The 20,879-nt window shown below is 37.5% G+C and overlaps 1 protein-coding gene across 2 annotated transcripts in view; it reads right to left on the reverse strand.

Annotated features, from left to right (window-relative positions):
- The window catches only part of tpcn1 (two pore segment channel 1), a 104,005-nt gene that overhangs the window by 51,875 nt on the left and 31,251 nt on the right, over window positions 1-20,879 (reverse strand). For both annotated transcript variants that reach the window (XR_011356242.1, XM_069933183.1), the window contains exons 3-7: window positions 12,814-12,990; window positions 10,614-10,727; window positions 5,820-5,950; window positions 2,396-2,484; window positions 1,025-1,059 (exon numbers count right to left, since the gene is read on the reverse strand). Coding sequence is in view for 1 of the 2 variants with exons in the window: in XM_069933183.1 (XP_069789284.1) it covers window positions 1,025-1,059; window positions 2,396-2,484; window positions 5,820-5,950; window positions 10,614-10,727; window positions 12,814-12,990 (546 nt within the window). In the remaining variant the exon portion in view is untranslated. The remainder of the gene's footprint in view (window positions 1-1,024; window positions 1,060-2,395; window positions 2,485-5,819; window positions 5,951-10,613; window positions 10,728-12,813; window positions 12,991-20,879) is intronic.

The raw sequence follows: 20,879 nt of genomic DNA on the forward strand, positions 1-20,879 counted from the left end.
GATTTGCTGTATCACTTAAGAAGTATGACAAATATTAAATTAACTTTTATTGAATTTAGCAAGTTTAAATTGCATAAATTATGCTTCAGGTGGACTGTATGTGATACACAACAAATGTGAGGAGCCCAGCGTTTGTCTTGGTCACCAATTTTACAAATGAAGAAGAGCTCATAGGCTTTCTTAATAAGTGCAGTCATACTGCATCTTTCAGCCTTAAGCGTATACTTGCCACAAATATAACAGGATGTATCAGAGCTGTTGCAATATTGATGAGACATTTCTGCTGTATTGAATCTTTCTGGAGACAATAAATGCTATTGTTAAGTACCTTCACTATGTTGTTGCCTGAAGAACATACATCAACATGGATTCGATCTATATCAATGTAATGCTCAGCATCTGTATATGTAAAATGCTTTTATGATTTATCTGCATCTATCCTGATTAAGCACGCCCAGGCCAAAGACCACATTTGCATAGCAGCTGTACGGAGTGCATACTCAGGCACGCTTGGACTGACCAAAATACATTGCTTTATGAGCAATATATAAATCAAAGAAATGTATAGCTTATATCTAAAAAAGTCAGTGATAGAAAAGTTTTAAGGGGATTTTCATGATTATCAGCCTGAAAGCCATAAAATGCATCCCAAAGTGTTCAGGAAGCAAAATCTTCATCGTTCACTGTGATCAATTGTTAATTTTTAATTCAAGACAAATTATTGTTAATCAAGGATATTAATAGTTATGAAGGGTTAAGTAGTTTGTTCATATCTTTTTGAACACACAGCACAAATATAAAATACCATAGGTTAAGTTACAGTAACTCAAAAAAGTTCAGATATCTAATTTTAAACTAGTATCTAATAACTATCTCAAGAACTAATGTGAAAATTATGCCATAATCAGTCATTATACCTAAATAACCAAGAATATACATACTTCAAGAACGTTAATTATAGGTGCATTTGAGATGTTTTACAAAAGATCAACAAAGATTCTTGTTATTAGTTGTGATTACTTACGGGATCCAATGGATTGGCAGAAAACAAATAAAAACCTATAAAAAGTTAAAAAATGGCATCATATGACAGTACAATTACAGATTTACATCTAGAAATGTAACCAACTTTTCAAGTGTGAAGAGGAAAAAAATGCAAGGAATGAATATTTCCTCATTCTTTTAACTTCTCTTTATATGTTCATTGTGATGGCAACTGAAACTAGATTTGAATTTCAGCTGCATCAGGGCTAACCATGTAGTAGAGGAGGAGTTTTTCTGCCATTCACTTGGAATATAGAACTCAAAATGTAAACAATCCTGTTAGACCATCCCCTAGCATATTGAATGGTTTTATTTATACAATTCACCATATGAATTATTTTTAACTTTAAATTTATAGGGGTGGGTAGGGTGAAGGGGAGGTGTTATATTCATAGAAAATGGTCTGCATTGTAAATTTCTGTAATGTTAAATCCACAAGATATGTACATTCATAGTTAATCACAAGTTGAAAAGTAATAAAAATTCTATTTTTTTAGTCACATAAACACCATCAGACTGAATTTTACTCTGTGCCCCATTATTTTGCTTAGGAATTCTGTAAAGACAAATTTCTGTTACCCAAATGGCTGTAACGCAGGGTTGTCTGTATATTTTTGTTAAAACTACCTAGTGAATATCTAAATAGATGTCTGGAATATTGAGGACAGGGGAAGCAACTTAAAAGAACTCAGAAACATCTCTTAACAATATTCATAAATATCTCAAACACGTCCTATTGTTTTTGAAAATAAAAATGAATTAATTGTTGATTATGCATTTTTTAAAAATATCAAGAATGAACGCTCATTTCCTTGCTTGGATCTTGTGCCTCACACAGAAAAATGTCATTGTAAATGGCAAAATATGAAGAGCAGTTTTGCACACATTTAGCAACATAGGAGATTGCCGCAATTTATTGGCCATTTATATCAACAAATAGATTTCAGATCTCTTTCCCGCTGAATGAATGGACAGGCTATATTATCTGAGTTTGCCCCAATCAGCTATTAAATATTCTGAATGAAAAAAATCATATTAATTGATTTTCAATACAAAATCCCCAAAGAGAAGATGCCCTGTCTCATTTATCCAGTGCTTCCAGAGTCTCAAAAATGTATCTCTATTAAAAGTTAGCTTCCCTATCTATGTACGTTATTGCTAAAATGAGTAATTTCATTATTTCAAGATCTATGTTAAATAAAGAATTTCTCAGTCAAAAAGTCAAATAAATGTCTGATTGATCAATTACTTTGAATGCTTTCAATCCTCAATGTGATCTTAATGAATATAAAATGGATTCAATAAAAAATAGTATAAAAAATAAGCATTAATAAAAGAACTGAGAGCTTACCTAAAATGGCAAAAATGACCATGAAGAAAAGTAGCAGCGATAAAATGTCAATAAAGGGAGGAAGAGACTGGAAGATCTGGCGCAAATTTCTGAAAATTAAAAAAATGAAGTAATATTTAAAACTAATCTTAGCTTAGGATCAAATTTTATATAAAGATGATTAAATATTTCCAATTAGCTCTAAATGGATTTTATCCAGAAAGCATAACCATTGAAGAGATGAAATGTTATTCCAATGGAAATTTTAAAATTGTAAAGTTATTCCATCAATTTTTAAAAAAATCATCCTTTTGCCCTGTGAGATTATCCTCATTAACTAAATAAAAGTTTTGGCTTTCAGTCCCTATGAAAAAGAGGATATCTTGTATATTACTTTAAGTCAAATATATATTGATGAATTCGGTCTTCATTTTCTAATATCAAATAAACTACAATAGCTGATAAAGTCAATGTACAAAATATAATTGATTTTCTGTAATTTTATAATTTTGAGGTGTACATTGTAATTTTGACACACAACAAACTGTATTTGTACGAGACCAATTTGTTCATGTGCTAGGTTTACTCAGTTTCAATGACTAGAGATAAGTTTTAGTTCAGATAATTCCAATATCGTTAAAGAGAACTGTTTGCCACTTCACCCAGTGTGAATCCATTCAAGTTCGCCTACGGTAGAAACAGGTCTACGGCAGATACCATCTCACTGGCTCTACACAAAGCCCTGGAACACCTGGACAGCAAAGATGCATACATCAAGATGATCCTTATCGACTACAGTTCGGCATTTAACACCATCATCCCCTCAAAACTGCTCAGCAAACTCCAAGACCTGGGAGTTAACATCCCACTGTGTAACTGGATCATGGATTTCCTCACCTCCAGACCAAAATCAGAAAGGATTGGTAAGAACTTCTCCTCCACAATCTTCAACAGTACCTGAGAAACTTAGGGCTGTGTCCTTAGCCCCCTGCGCTTCTCACTTAAAACCTACAACTATGTGGCTTGGTTCGACAATAACATCATCTAAAAGTTCGCCAATGATACCAAGGTAGTGGGCTATATAACTGAAGGGGATGAGTCAGCCTACAGGATGGAGATTGAAAACTTGACTGAATGGTGCACCTACAACTTTGTACTCAATGTCACCAAAACTAAGGAGCTGATTGTTGACTTCAGGAAAGGAAAGGCAGTGATCATTGGGGGATCAGAGGTGGAGAGGGTGAGCATTAAGTTCTTGGGAGTCATTATCTTGGAGGATCTTTCCTGGACCCAAAACACCAATGGCGCCATGAAGAAAGCAAATCAGTGCCTCTACTTCCTCCAGAGTTTGTGGAGGTTTGGTATGACACCAGAAGTCCTGGCAAATTTCTAGATGTGTGCTGGAAAGTGTGCTCTGACTGGCTGCATCACGGTCTGGTATGGAAACACCAATACCCCCGAGTGAAAATCCCTCCAAAAGGTAGAGGACATAGCCCAGGACATCACAGGCAAAACTTTCTCCACTTCTGAGTACACCTACGGGGAATGCTGCTGTTGGAGGACAGCAGCAATGATCAAAGACCTGCAGCATCCAGCATATGTTCTGTTCTCATTGCTGCCACCAGGAAAGAGATATAGGTGCCACCAGAATGGCACCACCACATTCAGGAACAGCTGCTACCCCTCCACCATCAGACTCCTCAATGAAAAACTCAGACTCATTTAAGGGCTCTTGTGTATTTTATTGATTTTCTTTTGTTCTCTCTGTATTGCACAGTCAGTTTGTTTACATCCATTATCTGTTTACAGTTCTTTTATTTGATTATATGTTTACACTATGCAGAATTTATTTTTGCACTACGAATTAGTGGTAATTTTGCCATGCCCTTCAGGAAAAAGGAATCTCAGTGTTGTATGTGATGTCATGTATGTACTCTGACAATAAATCTAAAATGAAAATAGCTAAGAGTTAACAAACCAGATCCACAAATGAATGTAAAAGTTAATTTAGAATCTTGAGCATAATATAACAAAACTATACGTTTACCTTTATCATGTTTACTGCATTCCCCAAGATACCTTAAGATTGTCATGTACATGTTTACTTTAATGGATCAAAAATAGAGAAGAAATATGGAAAAGGGAATTCTGTGAAGTACAGAACATTTAGATGTCTCACAGAAGGTTTCTTTCCAGATCACTTCTTTGCTATTTTTTTTCATTTTCTCCTCTCCTGTCTTTGGTTTTATGTTACAGATAGGGGACAGAAAAGCAGAAACAGATTGAGGCCAGACTGAACTTGAACTTGCATTTGAATTATTAATACAAATGGAAAATCTTCAATATTTTCTCAATGATGTCATCACAAGATAATTGGTATTTTCCCAATTTCTTTCTCCATCTAGTTATCTAAAGTTCCTTACAAACCCACAGGGAATCTTTTAAATATGAAGAACTTTAATATATTTAATATATTATTAAATTTACATTCACTTCTTTCAAAATAGTTTTGCATAACCTGTATTTATAATGGAAATGCCAAGATATACAGTAATTACACCTTTCCTCAAGAAATCACTGATGAAAATATAAAAATAAGAACAAAATATATTACCTTAAAATCAAACTAATTACATTCACCTTGCCCTTCAATTCTAAATAAACTAATTACTGACAAATTACATTTATTTATGTGTAATCATGTGTACACTGAGATAAAGCGTATTTGTAGCAACTGATGTTGATGCACCTTCTTTCTTAGATTTTTGTTATCCTTTCTGGCAGCATTTAAAAAGATAGAATTATCTCTAAGGGTCCTTCTTTCTCTCTCTCTCCCTTTCCTCAAGCTCCCATTCCTTTCCCTCTCCATTCAGAATCTCTCCCCCCCGACCCTTTCTCTTCCCCTATCTCTCTCCCCTTTCCTCCAGCTCTCCACTTTTTCCCTCTGCATTCAGAGATATCCCTCCCTCCATCACTTCCCAACTTTTTTCCTTTCTGCCCTCCCATCCATATCCACTTTCCTGTAGGTTTGTGCTTCTCCCCCAGATCTCCCCCCCCCCCCCATTTTATTCAGGGGCCTACCTGCTTTTTGCTCAATAATGATGAAGGGCTCAGGCCTGAAACATTGGTTATGTATCCTTACTACATAAAGAACGCTGTTTGACCTGCTGAGTTTCTCCAGCACTTTTGTGTAATAAACTACAATCAGTGCATCTGCAGATTTTCTTGTTTGACTCCAACCAACATTAACTAATTACATTTCTTTAAATTAAAACAAATCATTCATAGCAAACAAAAACATTATCAGTGGAAAATTTTCCAGGAAATGTTCAAGCATTTCAACAGAAGATTTTGCATTCTGGAACTGTTTATAAGACTTGTTCAAACTGGAGATCAGCATCAATTTTGAAAAAGAAAGACAACAGCTAATTTGTTTCAAATTTACCTTCTCACTGCACCACAATATCTGCAATCCACCAGAAAGATGGGTCGCAAAGCTCTCGTCACGCGGGCATGCGAGGTTTGTCTGATTAATACCACAATCACTTCTATAAACTGTACAAACAAAACTGTACTCTGCAAAATACATTGGAAATAAGGTTAAATGTCTAACAAACAAATAATTTCATGATCAGTGTGATGTCAACATTTAATAAGTTCTTGGAATTGGAAACAAAATAGAATGAAATACAAATTTAGGATTGGTTCCATTTTCAAGAGATAAAATATATGAGCTTAGTCAAGTTAACTCTATACCAGATAGGTCTTGAATTTATTTTGTGATTTTGGCTAATTTCCTTAAGCTACATCAGGAGATTCAGGGCTCTGAATCAAAAATTGCTGTACCAATGGAATGATGTATTATTCCTCAATATTATTATTAAGCTGTAAAACATCTGACTGCCTGCAGAGTAAAAGAAATTTGCCAGGAGTTTCAGTCCTGCAGATAAAAATTATGTTGCTTTACATTTGCTCCATTAAAATGAACGTTCTCCCAATGAAGACTCCTTATTGAACTTAATCCTGATTGGAAATTAATGGATTCATGGCAATATTGGGCTGGTAATCAATGAAAGACCCTTGTATATGATTTACAACCCTCTTTAATGGAAACCCAAGAAGGGAGGTTACAATTATTGAGGAAATTATTCTTGGACGTTAATTGTTCTTTTATCATCCACACAACTTTTAATTTCAGGAGCTAATAATTTTTTTGAATATTTTATTCAAATGTTATGAAAATGCAGAATAGAGGACTCAATTAATAATAATAATAGATTGAATATAAAATCATAGAAAAACATTCATATGGTCCAAAAAAATAAAAAGGAGAGTCCTTCTTCTCCCAGTACCCCCTCCCCAAATTCAAAAGGAAAGGGGACAGAGAGCAGGGAATAGAGGGAGATAAAAGGAAAGAAAATAGAAAAGAAAAGGCAACCAGAGCAAGCTTTGATATCTTAACGTCACATCATTTTAAAAGAATCACATTTATAATAAGGAATATACTAAATGACAAATTTCAAAATAAATTATACAATGTGGGCATTTAAGTAATCTAAATAAGGTACCAAATTTTGACAAACATATTATATCTATTCCTAAGTCCATAAGTAATGTTCTCAAGGGGAATATAACTTTGCCCTTCCATGTTCCAGCAATCAATGTGAAGTAGGGAATCGGATTTCCATGTTACCGCTATACATTTCCTGCCTATTGACAATGCAATTTTAATAAATTTTGATTTACTTCTGGAGAAGTTAACTTTTATAACTGCCAAATTCCTCAGAAGAAACAATTCTGGGTCAAGAGGGAAGTTCACCCCCACAATTTTTGTCAACACTTCCCACAATCCTATCCAAAAGGGTCTTAATTTTGTGCATAACCAGATGAAATGTAAAAAGGAACCAACATCTATACCTCACTAAACACCTATCAGAAAATATTTTTTATACATCTTTTGAGGTGTGAGATATAATTGGTGCAGAAAATTATAATGAATCAGTCTATATCTAGAATTAATTAAGGTAGTCATACTATCTACACATAGATGTGACCAGTATTATGGATCGATTACAACTCCTGAACCCAATTCCCATCTGTCCCTCGATCTATTTAGTCCAGATTTTTGGCTTTGATCTTGGATCAGAGCATTTATATTAGAGATAAATTTGGTTGCATTCCTGTTTCAAATTAGAATTTCCACCTCTGAGCACAATGGTAGGACCATTAATGGTCCCCACTTTTCTCTCAAAAAAGATCGCAATTGGAGATAGCAGAGTAATGTGCTATTAGATAAATTATATTTACTTTTTAAGTCCCTCAAAAGACATAAATTGTCTCTGTTGATCACAACAATCATCACTGCACCTGGTACCAGTTGGTACTTAGTAGCCAAGATTCTATTACCCAACATCATGGGTGTCAAACTGTTTACGATACAGGCATCCTTGAGGATAATCCCTCTTTTAATCCCACAAATTGTTTAATTTTATTGGAGCTAATAATTTTCTGGACAAAATTTGTCTGAGCATCAAGAAGAGGGAATACTTATTAAAATAATTCAAGTTTATTTCAGAACATGCCACCCTAGATTTTCTGGAAGAGCCCAGTTGCCCACACTCATCATCCAGCCATTTAATGTTTCCACACTTACCTGCCTCGTTTATACAAAACCAAACTTGCTGGTCAAAAGAATCCTCAACCTGATAGACAAGTGCCTGCAGGGCATAAGGCCCTTGAACAACATATGTGGGTCTCGTGGGCAGTAAAAAAGTAGCAAGCCCATATCCACAGTGTTGTTGTCTGTCAGAGCTGTTAAGCTTTTAGAACACTTCTGTATGTTCCTGTGTGTTCCACTCATAGTATGTGCCTACCTATACTTAGTTTACCTGGACACAGAGAACCAAATGGTATGACACTTCTTGGCCAATAGTGCATGGCGAGACAGAAGAGACTGAATAATTACAGAGCCTCAGTGATCAAACCCCGAGAATCCATTGTGGAACAGCCTTTCATCGCTTGCTGGCTGTCAACACTGTAAAAGGCCTTTTAACATTTAATGCCTTTCATTATTTTCTTATGACGAATACAAAGTAAAATTATTGAAACATTTACCATTTTCTACATTTTTGGCGATCAAATTCAAATGTACTTGTTGTTTAGTCGTTTCCATTCCTAGGTATAATGCTGATAAGCAGGTATGAAGTACATTCTGATCTTCTCTTTAGCAAAGCTCTCTTTCTGGACTAATGGTGAATCAGTAAAGGATCAAGCAACTAGTTTCAACAACACTACTATTTCTACGTTCCATTCACACATCCCACCACTTACTTATTTTATTCTCGGATTAACCTTGCAATCCTAAAAGGTTTCCTGAACTGAGTTACATTTGAGGAGAGTATCTACGGAGCCACATTTTCATCCTCAAACTGAATGCAAAATTCTACCATATTACATTCATTCTTCCACAGAAGATCCTTTACCATTAAATCATTAATTAATCCTGTCACATTACGCATCACTAACCTGTTTCCTGACTGGTTTCACAATGCTTTGTTCTCAGATGTTGTGCCAAATGTTATCCAGGCTATATTTGTCAATTTGAATTCCTAAGATACATGAGATGAAAGTGCCCCATGATTACTGCAATATTGTTTTTAAACCTCCAATCATTTTGCAATTTCTATACTGTTCTATAGTGTAGTTTACTGTCAGTGAGCCTTCAGAATTCTCCCAACAGTGACTTCTTTCACTTCTAATCTCAATCCAAACTGATTCTGCATCCTGATCTTTGTCCAAATTCATTTTTCATGACTGTACTCATCCATTTCATTACGAATGGAGTTACCACCCTGACTATTCATCTCGTATCCTGTAATTTTCAGTTCCTAGACTTCTTCAGCTTGCAACCACATCAAAGCACTGATGACCCATTTATTTCTATTTCTGCCACCAATATTTCTCTCTTGAATACCGCATGCATTCAGCTAAAAAGCTTTTATTTTTGTCCATTAAAGATTTTATTTTACTCTGACTGTTTATAGCTGCATTCTGATGCCTGTACAGTTTTCATGCCCTGTCCCAAACTGTAGGTTATCATTAGTACTATCTCCACCTTTCACTATCATCTTGCACTTTTTCTTTAACTTTTGAAGTTACCCCTCACCCGAATCACATGACATCACACTTAAAAATTCCAATTGAAGCTTGACAGAAATCTATTTCTTTGATTTCCTACAACATTGTTCTGGCTTGATTCAAGTAAAACATCCCAATGTAAGCCCCACTGGGTGGGAGAGCAAACACAGTTAGATGAGTTCCACCTTGGCCTCAACTGTTGAAAAGAATTGGGATCAAGGGTCAACTAGGTACAATGGAGAGCAAGCAGCCGCCCAAGAGGACTCCAGCTCAGCATTCGGCAGGCTACATTGGAGGAGGTGGTTTGATTCATGACAATTTCCTATCTCTGTGGAGATTTCCTTCCTTCATACCTTCCTTTCTCTTTTTTCAATATTTTCAAAAGTGGTGCTGGAGTGTGGTGATTCTTTATTTGCCATTGAATGACATGCAAAAGAAAGCGGTTTCACTGTAGCTCGGTAAATGTAACAAAAAAACCAAATAGATACTAAATTTAACAGCTCCTGCCTTCACCTCATTGGTGTCAGTCTCATTAAATGAAACCCATTTCTCCCACAGTTCTTAATCTGCACATCAATCCTCCGATGGTACAGCTAAGCTGCACATTCCTCAAGTAATAATCTGAAATTCTGACTTTTTCCACTCCTGCTTTTTAATTTAGACCCTATCTGCACATACTCCCTCAGCAGAATCTCTTTTGAATTCCTGTTTCTGACACTAGTACTCATGTGGCCCTTGAGAAAGATAAACAGCCAAAATTTTGGAACTGGTGGTGCAGAAGATATTTTCTGCCAGATGTGAGCAGAGCAGAATGAATGGGCTCTTTCTGAGGCATATTATTTTAACAGAGTTTTGTAAATTTTGCACTATTTAAGATACAAAAGGAGGCAAAAGGATTTAAAGTTCACCAGAAAGAAATTATAAAAGACAATAATAAAGGAGTACAATTATTAAGAAATGCCAATTTTCATTATTACAGCCTGTATAAAAAAAGCAGTGACCATTACACTAGCACAGATTGGGATATTAAATTGTCTCCAGATGGTAATCCCTGGAGGTCTTACAAAATCTTTGATTGAACATTTAAAAAAGAAGCACTTACTTTTAGCATAGTTCTTTTATGCCTAATAAAGGTCTGAAAACCCAACCATCTCATCTTCATCCCAAGTTCAAACACTACTGTGAGCAGTGCAAGCAGTTCCAATGTGGCATGGATCTACACAAGTGTTAAACAAAACTATTTTAAACAAATGTTTAAGTTAACAGCATTAGTTTAATAATTACATGTAGCTAGTAGAAAATCCTGACAGAATAACGGGAGGAGTTTAGAGCAAATGCTGAAAATAGGAATTGCATATTCTCACTGATCTGCACAAAAACATGTTTTCATATTGTTCTATATGAAACTGGACTCCAACTTCCCTGCACAGCATGACCATCCTGAACAAGACATGAGAGAGACTAGTTTTTTTTTGTTGCAAAAACATATGTCAGTGACCAGTTTACAGTGTATTTTCTCAGGGTTGGACAATTGTTGATTGTTATACATGAAGCCTCAAATTTTAATTAACCAAGCACATGCTGTCCAAACTAAAGCAGCACTGAATTCAATTGACATCATTGAAGAGAATCTGATGGAAATTCTAAACATGAAGCATAATTTTAAAATTATAACTGTCCTTTAAAAACAAAATCAAGATTGATTTTCCTTAAAGTTATGAAAAATGCTAGTTTCTCAAAAAAATACTCCCCTTTCCCATCTGTTTATTTGGGCCCACCCCCCAAAGGTCTCATTTTGTTTTAATTTATTTTCCTGTTGGCTTTTAACTATGCAGTACAAAGCATACAAAGATACAAAGCACTTTGAGGCATCTTCTTATATGCAGTACTTGTGCTTCAGGTACAACTATTTCCTTTTTATGTTATCATACCAATCATGTTTCAAAAATGCCATTTTCTTCTCAGGTTTCATTATCTTGCAGGAATAAAGAAATTACTGTACAAACCTAGAAATCTTAGTTATCATGTTTCAAGAAAATTTATCTCATACAGTTCCACTGCCGCCGTTTATTTATATCATTTAACAAGTGGCAGATTAACTAGATTAACTAGTTGATTAATTACATGAGGGGGTTAGGGGCAGGATGGACAAGAGGAGCTGGAGAAGGCCCTTCGGCCTGTCGAGCCAGCACCGCCATTTTACAGATCATGGCTGATCACTACTATCAGTACCCCTTTCCAGCCTTATCCCCATAACCCTTAACTCCTTTGCCCACTAGAGTCTTATCTAACTCTCTTTTGAACATAATCAGTGAATCTGCCTCTACCACCCTCTGTGGCAGAGCATTCCACAGATTCACACTTCTCTGGGTAAAAAAATGTTTTATCATCTCCGTCCTAAAGGGACTACCCTGTATTCTTAAACTATGCCCTCTAGTCCTTGTCTCCCCCATCATTGGGAACAAGTAATCTGACTTCACCCTGTCTATCCCCTTGATAATCTTGTATACATCAATCATGTCCCCCCTCATCCTTCTAAACTCCATCGGATACATGTCCAGTTTTTCTAGCCTTTCAGCATATGTCAACCCCACCATCCCTGGAACTAACCTTGTAAATCTGCGCTGCACACCCTCTATAGCTAGTATGTCCTTCCTCAAAATTGGAGACCAGAACTGGACGCAATACTCCAGGTGGGGTCTCACCAGGGCCCTGTACAACTGCAGAAGGGCGTCTCTGTTCCTATACTCCAATCCCCTCTTTATGAAGGCCAACATGCCATTTGCTGAGCTTTAGTAAGACTCCCTCTGACATTGCCCCCCCCCCCCCCCCCACCCTTCATTGAATGGAATAAAGTGATGTTGAGTTACATTAAATAACATATTAGGGGTCTCCAAAGTGGTTGAAAGCGACCCCGGGGATCAATGGGACTATCCAAGGGGTCAAAAAATGTCAGGGGATTGAAAGGGGGTCAATTGAACTTTTGGGGTCAAAAGAATTGTACAGCCCGAGGTCCCTGCTCCTGCTGGAGCCAGAGGTCCTCACTCCTCCTGGGAGCCCGAGGTCCTCACTGGTGCTGAGCCTGACTTGCAAGCTCCTGCCAGCCCCCCCCCCCTCCCTTCTGGGCCCCTAGGCTTAAGCCTACTCATCTTAATGGTTAATCCGGCACTGCATTTAACTGAATCTTATTAGCTCTTAATATACAAGAGATATCAGGCACAAACAATTCAGGCACAATAAATCAACAATCAATAAGATGTATAAAATGAACCTGAACCAATTTTATCTTACAGATTACATACATAAATATCTAGTCGGAGTGAGGGAACAGCTGGAGCCTCGCTCAGCGAGAGTATCAACAGAAGCAACCCAGAAATCAGCTCCATCACATAGAATGTGTGATTGTGCACAAAGAGGTAGGCTGCAAGGGCTTTTTGATCCTTTGGATGAGTGAAAAACTTGTCATTATTTTCTCCCTCCTGAAAGTGACAAAAAAATAGAGTGGTGAATACTTTGATACATTTTCCACGAGGCTCCAAACGACTATTACTATAAACTGCAAGAAGAACACGCTTCATTCAACAACTTCAGCCTATAAACACTTGGCAGCAATGTTTACACAGTGACAAAAATATTTAACAACACCATCACAATTAAACATTATCCTTCTTTTGTTTTAATTCGAAGAAAAGTCAAATTAAAAGTACAATAGTAACATATTTAAACTATCTGCTTTAATCATCCTGACCTTCCTTCCACCCCCCCCCCCCCCCCCCACCGAAGACACTTCAGACCTTCAATATCTTTCCAACCAATTTTCCCCTGCAACCGCTGCAATCGTGTCTGCCTGTCCCGCATCGGACTTGTCAGCCACAAACGAGCCTGCAGCTGACGTGGACTTTTTACCCCCTCCATAAATCTTCGTCCGCAAAGCCAAGCCAAAGATCTTTCTAGCCATTTCTCCATTTTTTTTTAAAAAGTGATTTGTTGGAATCTTCATGTTCACATGCTATAAAGGTGGCATGAAAGTTTATTTCATAGCCAGCTTTCTTAAATCAATTTTTCTGATGTCTGTAAGTATAACATTTGTATCTATTACACACCCATATATTAGATTCATTGCTTTATACATTACACATTTTAAAATCAATTACTTATATCAAGGCCAAAGGTTAATTGTATGGCAAGTCATTCAATACGTAAGAATATATTGAATGTTAATAATGAACTATATTTTATTGCACCAAATGATTTTATAAAAATATTACTACAATAAAATCTATATGGAACCCTGCCAAACATTCCATAATCTGATGTATATTAATCTGCATGTTTTAATGTAATGAGTTATCTTTGTAAATAAAAATTGTGATTACAGTCATTCTGTTAATTATGACTTAATCAGCAGTTCTTGCTTATTGAAAAATATGATCTCATACTATATTCCATATGCGACTTTTAGCATGGTTTAACCAGTATATTTCCTTCTTCGAAGCCATAGACAATTTCACTTCAGCTCAGTATCTTGTGGAAACTATTAAATCAATCTTGTGATTTTAATACCTTGTTTTTCATTTTAATTAAAGTTTGAAATGGTAAAATTCTCATAATCTTTTCAGAACTTTGGTGAAGCCAGACTAACAGGTTTTCCATATCACAAAATATTGTTTCTCTTATTCTCCCAATGTATTTTTATTTCACTTCTTTTAAACATGTTGAGCAGTAATATTTTTTCAGTGAGCCCGGTCAGTTTAAAGGGAGCAGTAAATAGGACTTAATGTGTTTTAACTAGATTAAAACATTCAAGCACTTCAAGTCCTAGTTCTATCCACAACCTGTCACATCCCTTTTGCTGGTATTCCCAACCCTGACCACAAAAGGAGTCCTATGAGTCCACTTAACAAATGGGCCTATTGTGGACACACATTTCCTCACTTGTCAGGAAGTCACAATAGCAACTGCACTTCCTGAGAAGACTGAAGCAGGCAAGGCTACCGGCCACCGTCATATCAACGTTCTACAATAGCTCTATTGAGAGTCCTGGCCAGCTGCATCAAAGTGCGGCATGGTTGCTGCAGAGAATTGGTCCAGAGGTCAACCCACAGGAGCATAAGAGTGGCTGAGAGGATCACTGGAGTCTCCCTCCTCCCCATCAACATGGTCTACTGGGTCATTGAAGAGGGTGCACCCCACACTCAGCATCTTCCAGCTACTCCCAATGGGAAAGAAATACAGGAGTATCAGAGCCAGCACCACCAGGCTGAAGAACAGCTTCTTCCCATGGGCAGTGAGAAGGCTCACATTAACCATCTGAGACACAACTATTCACTAAACAACATGTATCTATCTATTTATTTATAAAATATATTTTTCCTGCATACTTATTGTTTCTCTGTTACGCGTATTACGTCTGGTTGTATGTCTGCATGTTTTGCATCGAGCACCGGAGAACACGGTTTCATCTGGTTGTACTTGTACAATCTGATGACAATAAACTTGAATTTGAGATTTAGCTGCACTCCAGACCCTGACTCCAGCTACATAGCATTCGAGACCCTCTGTACCCACTCTGAATTAATGAGTGGCCAAATTACAGATTTTTTTAAACAATGAGTTACCTGTTCGCTGTGTATTAAATTGTTGTTTTAATGTATCTGTGAATAGAAATACCCCAAATTTATTACAAAAAATGGAGAATCAAATAATTTTGAAAGTGTTATTCAAGTTTAAATTTTAATCTAGCTGCAGATTAAAGTCCAATTTGGATGGAGAAAAAACACAAAACTGCTAGGGAAACTCAGCAGGTCTTGCAGTGTCCAAAGGAGGTAAAGAATCAGAATTTATTGCCATGAACATGTGTCATGAAATTTGTTGTTTTGCAGCAGTATTACAGATGATGCTATAAATCACATCTTTTAAAAAATAAATAAATTAGGGCAAAATGAAGAGCAAAGTGTCTGTGGTTCATCGTCCATTCCAAAATTTGATGGCAGAGTGAAGAAGCTGTTTTTGTAACATTAGCTGTTCATCTTCAGGCTTCTGTACCTCCTTCCTGATGATAGAAGTGGAATAAGTCTGGCCAGTGAAGGTTCTTGATGATAAATGTTGCTTTCTTGAGATACCGGCTCTTAAAGATGACCTTAATGGAATGAAGACTAATTCCCATGATGGCGCTGGTTGAGCTCACAACTCTCTGTAGTCTTTTCCTGTCCTGTGCATTGGCACTTCCAGTCAGAATGCTCTGCATGGCACACCTGTAGAAATTTGCAAGAGTCTTTGATGACATACCAAATCTCCTCAAAAAGTATAGCTGCTGGCGAGCCTTCTTCATGATTACATTGACATGGAGGTCCCAGGATAGATCTTCAGAGATGTTGACACCCAGGAATTTGAAGTTCTTAACCCTTTACATTGCTGACCCCTCGATGAGGACTGGTTTGTCATTCTCCTGATTTCTCCCTCCTTGTCCACAACCAGTTCCTTGGTTTTGCTAATGTTGAGCGCAAAGTTGTGTTGTGATACCAATCAACCAGCTGATCTATCTGCCTCTTGTATGCTTCCTCATTGTTGTCTGTGATTTTGCTATTCAGCGTGGTGTCATCAGCATGTTCGTAGCTGGCATTTGAAATGAGCCCAACAACACAGTCATGGAAATAGAGTGAGTAGAGCAGTGGGCTAAGCACACATCTTTGAGGTGGACAGTCAGGGAGGTGGTGTGTTTCCAATTCACACTGACCATGGACTTCTGATGAGGAAGTCAAAGATCCAGTTGCAGAAGGAGGTGCAGAAGTATTCAAGTATTGAGGGTATGAAAGCAAAGCAGTAGTGGATGAAAAGCAGCCAGGATTGAGTGAAGAGTCAATGAGATTGTATCTGCTGTGGAATGATTGTGGCAGTAAGCAAATTGCAGTGGGTCCGGATCTACTGTTGGGCTCAGGCTTGAAATATTGGTTATTTATCTACCTAAATACTCCTGAGTGTAAAGCCCTCTAAAAGGTAGTGGACTCAGCCCAGGACATCATAGACAAATCCATCCCCAGTATGGAGTACATCTACAGGGAATGCTGCTGTCGGAGGGCAGCACCAATCATCAATGACCCACACCACCCAGCATATGCTCTGTTCTCGCTGCTGCCACAAGACTCGCCCCACCAGGTTCAGGAACAGCTGCTACCATCAGACTCCTCAACAACAAACTCAACTCAATCAGAGACTCCTTTAAAGACTCTTACTTGTGCACTTTATTTATTTCCTTTTGTTCTCTCTGTATTGCAGTCAGTTTGCTTACATTTGCTATCTGCTTACAGTTCTTTGTTTATGTTTTACACTGTGTAGTTTCTTTTTTTGCACTACCGATTAGTGGTAAATCTGCCGTGCCCACAAGAAAAAGGAATCCCAGGGTTGTATGCGATATTACATATGTACTCAGACAATAAATCTGAAATCAATCATTTCCACATATGGACGCTGCGAGAGCTGCTGAGTTCCTCCAGCATTTTTGGGTTTTTACTACAATCACAGCAGCTGTAGACTTTAGTGTTTCACTCCAATTTGAATGGGCTTAGTTTAGTTCCTAGTAGATATGGTTGCATCTGGCTGATGGAATCACTGTCTGGTACGGAGGTGCTAACGTTCAGGACAAGAAAAAAACTCCAGAGGGCTGTTAACTCGGCCTGCAACATCATGGGCACCAGACTTCACTCCATTGAGGATATCTACAAGAAGAGAGGGGTCTTAAGAAAGCAGTCTCTCTCCTCGAGGACCCCCATCAACCCTCTTCACTCTTCTACCATCGGAAAAAAGGTACAGGAGCCTAAAGATAAGCACTCAACGGCGCAAGGATAGCTTCTTCCCCGCTGCCATCAGATTGCTGAATGATCAGTGAACCAAAGACACAGCCTTACTTTGACCTTTCGTGCACTATATTTATTTTTTGTGAGGTGATCTATATAAATGTTTGCACTGGGATGCTGCCACAAAAAGAATTTTGTGGCAATAAATTTTAATTCTGATTTTGATATGGTTACCAAAACATTGACTATGAAATAAATTGACAAACATAATTTGGTCAATCAAAACGTTACTAGAAAGCTCACTAGAAAGCACATCCGTACTTAATTAAAAAAAAATATTAAATTTAGACATACAGCATAGTAACAGGCCATTTTGTCCATGCCATCCAAATGACCTACAGACTCTGGTATGTTTCGAACGGTGGGAGGAAACCAGAGCCCCTGGGGAAAACCCACAAATACACGGGGAGAACGTACAAACTCCTTACAGACAGCGTGGGATGCAAACCCCAGTCCGAATCGCTAGCGCTCTAACGGCATTTCTTCCTTGGGCATACAATTCGTGACTGTGTGGTTTTTTTTGTTTAATTTTATGTTCACGTACATCACTAAGGAACAGCAATACACGTTTGCTATCCATCACGATGAATGTTTAACAATTGTTATCAACTTCCAAAATGAGTTAATTCTATTCTTCACAACTGACATAATTAATTCTGATAATATACCAAAGACATAAAGGAAATAGATATGGCACTGACGCTACTAAATTAAACCTAAATTATTGTAATAATAAACTGCACTATGCTACATGGTTACTGGATACATGGAAACAAGAACTATATCAGTTTACAGGTCAACAGGAAAGGAAGAGAAAATCGAATGTTTAATCCAGGAGAGTAAATCAATGATGCGTGAGAATACAAGAAAAGGTTAGCAACAAAGGAGACTTCATAGATAGAATTATATTAAGGAAAAGGCTATATTACAAGCCTGCATGGCTGCTCCTTTATGGAGCTTCAACAAAGGCAAAAGGGTTTTTACTTTTAACTTTTGGGTGGACTGGATCGAGAAGAATGCATCATTCTAAAAAGGATCTAGAAAGTCACCAGCATCTTGCTGAGTTAAAGGTTAGAATAGTTCTTGAATAAAGTAGAATCAGCGAAAATAATATTTGTATCAAGGATAAGTACAAAATGAAATATGTAACAAAAGGAGACATTTGACACCACAGGGTACTCCCCTGGTCCAGACACCTTCTTGGGCACAGGTAATACTGTCTTCAGTCCAATCTTCTATGTGAATCTTTTTTTCTATGTGCTTAGTTTTGTCTGTCAAACTTCAAAGGCTATTCTGTCAATGACTGTACATAGTATTGAACAGAAACTACTATTTTGGTGGCTCTCATGGTCAATTGCTTCTGCTTTTGGAATTCAACATTCTCTCCCATTCTCACACAGATCTTTCATCGCATAGAAGCTCTTATTCCCCTTGTTTTCCTTACCTTACCTCATCATGCTATTTTAGTGGAACTCATCTTTAAAAGCTTCCTGAGTAACAAATATGCAATGGATTGCCTAACGATTATGCTTAAATGATACTTTAAATGAAGAAATATTTACATACTGTTACAAGCCCAGAGGACCCCAAAACCTAGCAGCAATAGATATTCACCAAGAGAAATGGTTACTTAAACAAAAGTTGCTTTTAATTGTCTTTAAACATGCAAACAGAATCAAATTTTATCTCTATTAACTTACTTTACCTAACTTAACCCCCTTCTAATGCTAAGCGCATGTGTATGTAATGTGTGTGTAAGCTCAAGAAAAGTTCTTTGGCTCATAGTCCAATCTCTCTACTCATTCTTTCAAGTTCTCTAGTTGCAGGCAATTCTTATTCTGTGCACAGAATTTAACATGTATAAAGTTCACCAGGCTTTACCGCTCAGGGAGGTTCTTGTCAGTTTTCAGAGAGAGATTTGTTGTCCCAGGACATTGATAGGTCTGCTTTGTTCAAGAATGAGTGAGTCAGACACCAGACTGAGTCGAAATCAAGACTATGTAAAGAACCTTGATTTCGACTCAGTCTGGTGTCTGACTCACTCATTCTTGAACAAAGCAGACCTAACAATTTGGTGACCCCGACGTGATGGGTGAGCGAACACTAGACGACGGTTTCTGTTTTTCCTGACAATCATTTCAGCCGGCTGACAAAAAGGTCCAGAGAAGCCTGTTTTAACAAAATTCTCTCATTTAAAATCTCTATGATTGTCAGTAAGAACTGGAGATCGGACAAATTAGACGATCATAATTGAAGGTCGTCACCTGCCAGGATTGTAACACGTAAGTGTTTACAGACAAAACTATAAAAGTCCTTAAGGTGTTTGAGTGACATTTGATAAGTGCTTCGCCGACAAACTACTAGAGTTTAAAAAGTCTTTATTGTGTCGTTGCAAAGTCCAATAGAGTGAGAAGGTGGTCTATGAACAATTGGGGACCTGAGTTTTCTGCCCTAAACTGGTTATTAAGAGGAGAAATCTCCCACGTGAAGGTTGGGCTTTGAAAGAAAACGAAGGTTCAGGCTTATTGGTCTCAATTGTATAAAGACTGGCTTATAAATGTCCGGTAGGTATGATAATGTCTGTACACTTGAAAACTTAAGAATTTATTTCCCAAATTCGCCATGGTGGAATACCACAGCGGACATTAGAGATCTCGAGACGACAAAAAGAGTACTCAGAGATGCCTGCCTGGTGAACAAGGGCGACGACCAAAGACTGCAGAAGCTGTGTCCGGATCAGGTAGGAGATATCAATGAAAAAGTTGACAGAATCTTAAGAGACACACGGTTTATTCGGAATATCTTTGACAAGTTAAATGAAGGTATTCCCAGTATCACCAAGGAGATAAATTTACGTAAATTCATAGATTGGTACAGGGAAACTGGGACAAAAATATAGCCCAAAAATTTGGTTTCCTAGTTGTAATTTAACTTTCAGACCTCTTTGGGAAAACAGAGAGTGGAAGACGAGCAATCAGAGTATACAGGACAGTCTGAGGTCCACCGGAGGACCAGACTTAGAGACTGTTTCATTAAAAACTTTTGTCATCCGGCCTGCAAAGAGACATTTTTAAAAGCGATTTTCGTTAACATAGATCCCCTAAACAGACAAGAACCTAAATTAAAAGAGGCATTAGGAAGCGACCCCGCAGCAATGGCTGCACAGTTGTCTGCTAAGACCTTTGACCAAGTTATTAGGGAAATTAATCAGGAATTAGAGAAGCGAAATGCCAGTAAAGAGGCATTGGAGAAACAAAAGCTTCTCCGAAAATGTGTAGATCGCTGGAGGAAGATGGGGTGGTTACTCGGGAGCGCTGAGATGTTCCTGACAGGTGAGGGAAACAAAATTCTAAAGCGTAGGGTCTTAGATAAGCTGGAAGAAACAAAACGGGACATAGAAAGGAAAATCTTTAATCGTGAATCTCCACAAAAAAAGATGAGAGACAAGGAGATGGATTACTGCGACGTCCTAGCTCTATTCGAAGAATTTAGTCTCCCTGATAACCCACCTATTA

This window comes from Narcine bancroftii, chromosome 4 (assembly GCF_036971445.1).
Source record: "Narcine bancroftii isolate sNarBan1 chromosome 4, sNarBan1.hap1, whole genome shotgun sequence".
NCBI lineage: Eukaryota > Metazoa > Chordata > Chondrichthyes > Torpediniformes > Narcinidae > Narcine > Narcine bancroftii.